Source organism: Silene latifolia, chromosome Y, assembly GCF_048544455.1.
Source record: "Silene latifolia isolate original U9 population chromosome Y, ASM4854445v1, whole genome shotgun sequence".
NCBI classification, from domain to species: Eukaryota; Viridiplantae; Streptophyta; class Magnoliopsida; order Caryophyllales; family Caryophyllaceae; genus Silene; species Silene latifolia.
The window spans coordinates 215,048,081-215,058,264 of NC_133538.1; the positions used below are offsets into that span (position 1 = coordinate 215,048,081).

The window sequence follows — 10,184 nt, forward strand, 5'->3', positions numbered from 1 at the left end:
GGCTGCTGGTACTCAGATTCTTGTTGTCTCCACCTTCTTACGGAGCAATCAAACTTTGGTCAGGCGTGTTAGATCGTATCGAAAGCATGCGGTGGACTATTGCTTCTTAGATGACCACAACTTTGAAAATTTGTTAGTATCTCTCAAATTGTTATAACGTGTTCAATTATTTACGATATTGAATTTTTAATCAATTTATATATTTAATTGATTACTATGCGTGGGTTTCATTGCAGCGAATCAATATCTTAGTTCAGGAGGCATGTTGTGCTACGCCGGTTAGACATCATGTCCATCCTAGGAAGTAAGTAAGGGTAGGTCAGTCGGTCGGATGTGAGAAGGGTAAAGGAAAGGTCCTTTCGGTCCGCTATCCGCCCTAAAATACTACTAACATAGCTTCCGCCCTCATCAGAGTAATCTATTGTTCATAGCAGGTCTATTCAATCCAATCTTCTGATCTAGGTCTGAACTTAACTGGGTTAATTGATTTAGAAGCGTGCACTCAACTAAAAAATTATAATTAAATTGCTATGAATCAATTCTCACATATAAACCTCCTAATCTAATTATAACATTATTGTTTTACTATCATGGCTCCCCTAATCCTAGCACTAAGGGATTTAGCTACGCATATCGGTAAATGAAATAACAACCATTGATGAAGTAATAGAAGACATGATATAGAGATTAATAAGTCGAAATTGCATAAACTAATAACAATACTAATAAAGCATAAATTAAAGACAACAATATAAAGTATGCAAAGAAGAATTAAATTAAATAGAGAGAGTAAAGAAAGATTACAAAGGTAATATCCGGAAATAATGAACAAGGTAACGTTGACAGGATTAATGCTGCAAACTGAATGCTTAAGAGTAATTAAAAGTTGATAAAAGATGATTAAAACCTAATGACGCCTTTCCTTTATATAGGAAAGATATTTATTAAACACACAACTTAATAAAATAAATAAGTTCTCGCGATAAAATCTCGCGTACTTATAGAAAAGTGCTCGATCGAGCAACTTTATTATTCTCGATCGAACACATCCCAACAAATGCCTCTCGATCAAGTACTTAAACTACTCGATCGAGGACCTCCATTATAGCACCTCTCGATCGAAGACAGCAAACCCTTCGATCGAGGTCTTCTCTTCACCCTAGGCACTCAATCGAACAGTTAGGCCAGCAAAAGCCTTCGATCGAGTCAATCACCACTGAACCAGCTCCTTGCTTCGTTGATTTAGCTTCCAAGACCACTTCACGCTTCTCGAGGCAGTAGTAATTCCGCTCCAATTCTTCCATCTCCATAAATGCAAGCTAAAGGGACAATGAATGGCATGATTTCGCTACTTCCGGGTCCACTCCTGCAATTAAAGCCAAACAAACCAAAGTAGACTATTCGGGGCATTTCGTAATATAAAACTACGAGAATTACAAGGAAATACGTGCATAAAATCCTTAAAAAGACTATATAAAATGCATGTATCAACGAGTGTGAGCGGGAGATACATGGTCACATCAACCAGGATGATCCCGATTTTGACCGGGACCGTTACGGCCTTTTAGCTGCTGCTGACAATAATGGTGCTGCCGCCGATGCCACTGATGACGTCGTGGCTCCTGGGCCCGGGTGGGTTGTAGTTTCCTCTATTGTCGATGCCGTGGATCAAGGTTTTGAGGAAGATGGGGCTCTTCATGCCCAAAATGATGTTGATCCGGGGCCGGAAGGCTCGTCCCTGAAATAAGGATTCGGGCTATCGTCCTTCTGTTCGTGCTCTACACCGGGACAACATGATCCGAGTCTCTGGGACACAGCGGGGTCGTCCTCTCGCGGGGCATGATTGGTCCATTTCCTGCCTACCTTTCGTTTGCTTTTTTCTTACTTTGGTTTTCAGCGTAGCGTAGGCGGAGTTGGACCCTTTTTGGGTGGGCGGGCGCCGATGTAGGGGTTGACACCTGGTAGCTGTTTGAACTTTATTCGGCCCAATTGGCATGTAACAGCTTGTTTATGTTAAATGTTGTAGTGTTTTGTCTCTTCCTCGAAGCTTTTGTGCGTTCTCGCCTAAGCCTGGGTGTCCCTGCATACTTCATTTTGGCATGATCGTCCCTTGTCGAGCGTTCCTGCCTACTCCAGATTTTCGGTCAAGGTATCATTTGAGGGTGCCCATACCTACTTCCATCGTTTCGGTCTGGGAGTCCCTCTAGGGGTGTCCTTGCCTACTCCGGCCAATTTCGGTCAGAGTGTCCCTTTACAGGTGTCTCCACCTACTTCTTCGTTTCGGTCCGGGTGTCCTGCCTAGTCTGATATTTCGGTCAAAGTGTCCCTTTACGGGTGTTCAAAAGTGTTACATGCTAAGGGGGTAGGAGCCCAGAAAGAAGAAGAAGAAGAATAATAATAATAATAATAATAATAATAATAATAATAATAATAATAATAATAATAATAATAATAATAATAATAATAATAATAATAATAATAATAACTATTAAGTTTACGATGAGTAGAACCGAAATGAGCAGAAATTTGTGGTGATGAACTGAGCTGAACTGAATTGAACTTAATGGAGCTGAACTGAACTTAACTGAATAGAGCCAAACTGAACTGAATTGAGCTGAATAGAACCTAATTGGTCATAATCTTACTCCCAAGTGGTCATAATTAGAGCTGGCAAATGGTGACCCGACCTGAGGAACCCGACCCGATAATACCCGAAAATTGGGTGAACCGAAACCAACTCAAACTGACTCGATAATCGATAGCAGCCTTATATTTTCCAACCCGAACCCGATCTGACCCAACCCGACCCGTGACCCGATCTTTTCTCAACCCGATAGATGACCTTATATAGAACTAGCTTAATAATGGTTTAAATAACACCAAATTGACATTCATTTGAATTATTTTCACTTGAAACTACAATTAATACACCTACTCATTGTTTAAACATAAAATTATCATCTACAACAACAACATCATCATCATCATTGCCTTAATCCCAAAATGATTTGGGGTCGGCTGACATGAATAATCATTTAGAACCGTCCATGAGTGAACGCACACCTCAAAAATGCGAAAAAAAAGAAAAGAAAAGAAAAGGTGAAAAAAAGGGGAGAGAAACATAATACAAAAGTCGGGTAAACTTATAGGTTTTAAAATCGAAGTCCGGATTTCTTTTATAAAAACTTATAATTTAAATCGAGAATAAAGATTAAAACGATTTTGAGAACTGAAAGTGAACCAAGTATTTATATATAAGAAATTTGTTGGTAAAAAAGTTGTAATAAATCCGAAAAGAGCAAATAAATTTTAAAAATTAAATAAAAACATTAAATATATCAAATAACGTCAAATACTAAAAATCCACATGTATCATTGCCCTTCATTATGCCCTATCCGTCACCATTCCCTCATCAAGCCCGAGAAATCTCATATCGTGTTGTATCACTCTCAGCCATGTCTGTTTTGGTCTCCCTCTACCCCTAGCAACCTTTTCTGTTCTCCAAGTCTCCAGCCTCCTAACTGGTGCGTCCATAGGTCTCCTTCTCACATGGACAAACCATCTTAATCGGTTTTCCATCATCTTGCCCTCTATTGGCGCCACTTTCATCTTTTCCTTAATCACCTCATTCCTTAATCGATCTTTCTTTGTATGGCCGCACATCCACCTCAACATACGCATCTCCGCCACACTCATCTTTTGAATGTGACAATGTTTCACGGCCCAACACTCGGAGCCGTAAAGTAAGGCAGGCCTAATCGTCGTGCGATAAAATTTTCCCTTTAATCTTTGAGGCATATCTTTATCGCATAAAAACCATGTAGCATTTTTCCATTTCAACCATTCCGCTTTAATTCTGTAAGCCAGATCTCCATCTAACTCCCCATCTTTTTGAATAATAGATCCTAGATATCTAAAGAAATCTGACCCATCAACAACATTTCCATCGAAAATAATACTCCCCACCTCTGTCGATCTCGACCCCGCCACGTTACTGAACTGACACCTCAAGTACTCGGTTTTACTCCGGCTTAGCCTAAACCCACGATCATCTAAAACTAAATATATAAGATAAAATATATGCTGATAACTTGACCCGACACTGACCCAACCCGACTTGTCACCCGTTAATGACCTGACCCGAAGACGACCCGACATGAACAGAACTGACCCGAACCCGTCACTGACCCGACGTAACCCGAAACCGATATGACCCGACCCGCTTTGACCCGACCCGTAACCGACCCGAGTGACCCGATTGCCACCTCTAGTCATAATCTTACTCCTAAGTAGTCATAATCTTACCCGTAACCGACCCGAGTGGTCTTAAAGTTTTCATAGGATTCATAATAGAAAATACGTTGCCAATCGCTCAATGAAACGCCACTCTCTCCACATTAGATTTTTTATTGAGAAGAAAAAGGTTAAATGAACCTCGGTCACTGAAAGATATAATGTGCACTTAAGAGAAGACGCGAGACGAGAGTTTAGCAAACTATGATGCGTTTATCCAATATATCTCGTCACTGTCGAAAATGAACAATAGAAGGGGGCAAAACAATTGTCAAGCCATGGTTCTTATGCTAAGAGAAAGATCAGATATAACTTCATCTAGAATTGCTTCTCCCATGAGGTACAATAAATTGTGAAGGGAGTTGAGTCAAAACAGCACAAGTAACAGAAAGGATCTAAAAAAACAGAAGAAGAAATAGTACATAAGGAAATCAAAATTAGCTAAAAACCTAAAAACTAGTACAACTAGGTACAAAGTTTGATCATTCCATTCTAACAAACATAAAGTGTGCTTCACTCCAAGTACGTCTCCATTACATCAGAATACATTCCGGCCTCGGGATTCCGATATTCCGAAGGGTGGTGGTCAAGTGAAGTCGAAGAACCTGAGGACGACATTCTAGCAGGTAGTGTAAAGCTCCTCTTGAACTTGTTTTCAAGATTCTTCCTCATTTGATCATGATGATTGTCAAGGCTTAAGAAATCATTTGGGTTCAAACTGGGGCCTTCGGGGTTTGAGTTCGGGTCATCAGATTTGGGCCCAATGTTATCGTGGTTGAACAAGAGCTTGGCCTCGTCCGCCCTGCCTGTGAGCGCATTAAAGAAAGAGAGACCATTGGGCCATTTGATGTCTGATTCGTGTTCTCCCATCATTTCAGCCATCCTATTTTCTGCACCATGAGGCATCAAAAACATATGGGGCTCCTCTTTGGCATGAGAGTATCCAGGAGGGCGTTGGAAATTTGGAGGCGCGAGCATGCCGGCCGGAGATGGGATGGAACGTGAGCCCCAGTTGAAGAGCGGTGGCGGGCCTAAAGTTGGGGCTGGCTGCTTTGTGGGGAGTGGGGACGATGAGGAAGCGTTTCGAGTTGACGAGAAAAGTCGGGAAAGATAAAATCCTGATTGGTAGCCAAGGGATTCGAAGGTATGCCTCATTCTTAGAACAAAATGAAGATCTTCGGGTATCTGATACAGAAAACATGCATTTTTCAGTTCAGAATTACTGTTAAGAGTGTTAACTTTCAAGACATTAGCTTTTACTACAACATATCCTTTTCTCAAGTTCAAAAATTATTCACCATGTTAGATTGTTATCCTAGTTGAAATTAATTTCTAATAATAAATTCTCACACTTGGGACCGTGTGTATTAGTACTAAATAACTCAATAAAACTAGAAGGGATCTTGGAATCTTGGAGACCAAACTGCACAGATTTCTGTGCATAAATACTTGCTTCTGATAATTTTCAATAATACACGGTTTTTTAATGATTAAAAAAAGCTACTTTTAGTTATAAAACTTCGTTAATCAAGCCGAAAAGCTAATCAAAGGTGGTTTTAATAATATTCTCCATAATCTATTGTCGACCATTTCGTTGTAAGTGTAAAATGAACTAATGACGTTTCCAACGTTTTTATTAGGTTCAAAGAACCCTACAGTACATTTTAAGATGGGGAACTGCAAAATACAGATTAAAAAAACAATAAAAAGATTAGGCGGAGAATGAGGAGAGTTAGATAGGTGACTCACAATCTTGCAGGATCCTAACTGGAGAAGTCCATGACCAGCTTGAATTACAGCAATGGTCTGTTGATAAAAAGACAATTTTCTAACTTGACATTATTTACTGTGATAAACAGGGAGGAACTCTTTTATTAATTAAACCATAAAACCGTGAGTTTATGGTTGATTTCATGATAAAAGTGTGAATAGTCGCCATTTATGATATGATTTTTGAAGCTCAACACTTTTATCTTGAAAACCGAACAGTTCAGTTTATAACTCTTACTTGTATTCCAGATTCGAATTGGTCCGTCCACTCAGGTGGAAGCTGCAATCAGCCAAAGTTTAAAAGTTAAGATTACATTGATCATATAAACAATACTTAAGATGCCTACAAAACATAATTATTAAGAGCATCGGCGCAATAACGAACTTTTCATATATCTTGAATGACTGAAAGCTAAACTTTATAGTCAAGGAGGCCAAGAGGGCCCAAGGAGTATTAAACTGTAGCCAAGATCTTTATACTAGTTTGTGCTTCTATTTTATAATCCAAATCAATTGTACAACTAAAATATACCCCTCAATTTGTCAAAGACCTGAATGTACAAAGTCTTATCCCTGGTGTTGAAAACATGTAACGAAAGTTTCGCGTCCAAATAAGCTCTAGTAAAACCAAATTGAAGATATTTTCGACAGATTATCAATTTAAAAAGGCCCAGACTGGGATTCACATACAGCATCGAAGGAGCTCTGCCAGTAGTTTGAAATATTTGGTTCACATTCCGACGGCTCTTTGAAAACCCATTTGTGACATTTATCAGAAGCTACCTTTCCCATTAGCCTGAAAAAGTTCAAAACAATTAAATATCATACACAGCACCGACCAAACATTTTCAGAATATAGATTATGCTTACTACACATTAGATATATTCTGCTGATGCATATATATGCATAATGAGCCTCAAGAAATAAACAGTTCGGCTGCAGATTCAAGCCTGAAATGATTTTTTTTACTAATTAGCGAGGCTTTTAGATGATTGCCAATTTTGTATGCCGACTGATTTTGAACCCTGAAACATGATACGAGAATATTATGATGATTTTATCAGCTAAGCTAGCGTTAACAGCTGCCTATATTTTGTCGGTGCCAAATTGGCAAGTGCCCATTCCCTTCTCCTTTTTGAGATGGAGATGAAAGGGGTCAGTAATGGAGTGGAACATTACATAACAACACCTACCCAGTACCCACCCTTCTCCATAATTATATAACTGAATGGACATCTTGCTGAATGACTTTCTGACAGGATCTTCACCGTCAATCTCCTCCAAACATTCTGCAACTCTTCCTCGACAAAATCCGTCCTCCCACATCAACATCCTTCACCATTAGCTTTAAATTAGTAGGAATTTACAGCCCAATAATACAGTTAAAAACATTACCGCATAAAATGATAAATAACACAAAAATTTATGCAATAGCCCTTCATTTGATCATGAAATTAATAGGGAACGAAATCAGTCTTCAATTAGAAAGGTGAGTTCAGGAAAAATGATCTTCAAGAATAAGATCCAAAAGTTGCTGGTCAACTCGTAAGCAATAATAGCAACTTTACTTATAACCCTATTATTCAAGTTGATTAACGATAAAAACTTTTAACTTTGACAATAATTATTGAAGCTCTTTAAACTTTATATCACTAATTATTACCAATGACAAAGATAAGTAAAGTTAAACACTAGCAATAAAATGTTATATGCCCATAAAAGCATCAATAATACTAGAGTAAATCATTGATTGAAAAATGTTTTAACAAAAATAAATTGTTAATCAAATGGTAACACAATAGATCACTCAAAAATCACATCGTGTTAAAAACGGAGTAACTAAAAATCGGTTTAAATCACTTACAAGCTTCCATTATCATCTCCAACTTTGCAACCATTGCCACCTCTAACTCTCCTGCAATAATAATGGACAAAAAAATGATCTCATAAAGAATCAAATCATTAAAAAAAAAACAAAGAACATAACCTTTCAAAATCTCAACTTTTTTTTCCAGTACTAGGTATGGACAATGCAAGAGAGACAAAAATAACAGCCACAACACACAAAACAGGTGGGGTTTCTAGAGAGAGAAAATGTTAGCCAAAAACAAATCAACTCAAAAAAGGTGGGATTTATACAACACCCATAAGTTTAATACAAAAACCATCCAAATCACAACATACCCACATCAAATTAACAACAAAAAAAATGAGATTAAAACATTGATTACCAATCGTATAACAATAAATTGGATTTTTAGAGAGACAAGGTGTAAAACAAAACAAAAACAATCAAATCAAAAAAGTTGGATCATATAACCATCCAAATGAGAAGAAACCCACCTCAAATTAACATCAAAAATGAGATTTAGACTAAGAATACCAATCATATGAAACAAATGGGATTTTTCTAGAGAAAGAAAGTGTAAAAGAAAAACAAAAATAAAAAAAGGTTGGATTTTTACAACACCCATTATAAGTTGATCATATAACCATCCAATTGGGAAGAAACCCACCCCAAATTAACATCAAAAAAATGAGATTAAAACCAAGCATATCAATAATATAACAACCAAGGGGATTTCTAGAGAGAGAAAATGTTTAAAAAAACTGATAATAAACTCAAAAAAGTTGGATTATAACAACCACCACCACAAGCTGATAATATAAGCATGATAATCAAAAAATGAGATAAAATAGAGTGGTTAATAGTAAAAAGGGAAGAGAGAAAGATTCGGAAATAATACGGGCGAGGACGAATGGTCCAGAAGACAGAGTAAGTCCAGTCAGAGTTAAGACAGACGCCTCTGAGTGCCTCATGAAGTGCCATCATCCCTACTGCTTCTTTGCTTCTCTCTCCTCCTCCTCCTGTTCCTCCTACTCCTGTCCCCACCATTTCTCTCTCTTTTTTTTGGTACGATTTCTCTCTCTAAATATATATATATATATATATATATATATATATATATATTCTCTTTTCGTTTCTCTCTCTAGGAAAAAAACACTTGAATAAATACACGCACTCCCTTGTTTCTCTGTGTATAAGTATGAGTGAGTAACTGTGTGTGTGGAAGGGAAAGATTTTTGCACCAAAAAGAAAGAATTGTGTTTTGTGTGTTTGTATGGTTGGGGTTTGATTTTTTTTTTAATGTTCTCTACTCTTTTTTTTTTTTTTCGATGACGAGGAGGTTGGATCCTCCCAGGACACGAGTGACCCCACCGCCTGCTTGGCTACTGCACTACGCGTGTGAGTTTTTCCCCGGGATTATTCCCTCTCCCGGACGTCGGTCCCAGGAAAGTGTTCATCTAGGGAATCGAACCCAGGACCTCGCAATTCCTCCTTAGGAGGCTTTGAGGTTACCCTGAAATTCCACTAGACTCACACATCTTGGGTGTTCTCTACTCTTTTACTTTTGCTTGTTTTTGTCTTTTTTTTTTTTTTTTTTTTTTTTTAAGATGGAAGAGTTTGGTTCTCACTTCTCTCGGTAGATAAAGAGGTGGGGGAATAGAAAGGGTAAAAGGGATTTGGTAGGGTAGGTCCGTAGGAGGGAAATAAACGCGGTATTCTATTTATGAGTTTAGAAAGTGGCATTTTTTTTTTTTTCAAATCGATATCTTTCCGAGAACTATGATTTGAAAAAAAAAACAATTGTTGTATTTAGATCTCGTGTATAGGAATTTTTGTATGTCAAAGTTTTTCTTGGTCACGAGTTCCAACCTCTTTTTTCAAAATTGTAGTACTAGTAATAATGATCGATTTGAAAAAAAATCGTCACTTTCTGAGCCCGTAAACACGAGTCATGGCCTCTTAAAGTTTTCCGGTTCAAAAAATTGGGCATTTCGTGCAAAATGTCAAACCTCAAGGGTACCGTGTTAATTTCCTGATAAAATTAATGATACATCATTAGTGTATGATTATTGGTAAGACTCTCTTTCGTTTTAAGACTTGTCGCAAAAAGCTTTTTACTATCTTTTATTATTTCTTTATGGTTAAGAATCACCTTAATCTCACTCCAGACTTTATGCATTATCCGTCATATTCTTATCAGACTCTACGTGTGTGGTTTAAAAAAAAGGGAACAAAATAAAATACACAGAGACTTATTCATTGGTGGACTT

The 10,184-nt window shown here is 37.7% G+C and overlaps 1 protein-coding gene across 7 annotated transcripts; it reads right to left on the minus strand.

The window, feature by feature from the left end:
- Positions 1 to 4,599: 4,599 nt before the first annotated feature.
- On the minus strand, positions 4,600 to 9,181 carry LOC141634248 (protein RICE SALT SENSITIVE 3-like). Of its 7 annotated transcripts, none has more exons than XM_074446475.1 (7): positions 8,813 to 9,044; positions 7,930 to 7,980; positions 7,270 to 7,398; positions 6,755 to 6,860; positions 6,303 to 6,344; positions 6,044 to 6,100; positions 4,600 to 5,479 (listed from the first exon to the last, which is right to left on the minus strand). In XM_074446475.1, exons 1-7 carry the CDS (start codon positions 8,959 to 8,961, stop codon positions 4,808 to 4,810), a joined length of 1,206 nt encoding a protein of 401 aa, XP_074302576.1. In that variant the 5' UTR covers positions 8,962 to 9,044; the 3' UTR covers positions 4,600 to 4,807. The 7 variants fall into 7 exon arrangements, with proteins under 7 accessions (XP_074302576.1, XP_074302581.1, XP_074302577.1 ...); XM_074446480.1 differs by having other exon boundaries at positions 7,259 to 7,398; positions 8,813 to 8,993; XM_074446476.1 differs by lacking the exon at positions 8,813 to 9,044 and adding an exon at positions 8,409 to 8,703.
- Between the last annotated feature and the right edge of the window lie 1,003 nt (positions 9,182 to 10,184).

What these genes read in the sequence shown, in the direction of transcription:
- LOC141634248 (XM_074446475.1), bottom strand. Translation starts at nt 8,961, where the DNA reads ATGGTGGGGACAGGAGTAGGAGGAACAGGAGGAGGAGGAGAGAGAAGC. An exon ending in TGGACCATTCGTCCTCGCCC is followed by an intron (nt 7,981 to 8,812) that starts GTATTATTTCCG and finishes TTATTATTGCAG; the next exon opens with GAGAGTTAGAGGTGGCAATG. An exon ending in AGTTAGGATCCTGCAAGATT is followed by an intron (nt 5,480 to 6,043) that starts GTGAGTCACCTA and finishes TTTCTGTATCAG; the next exon opens with ATACCCGAAGATCTTCATTT.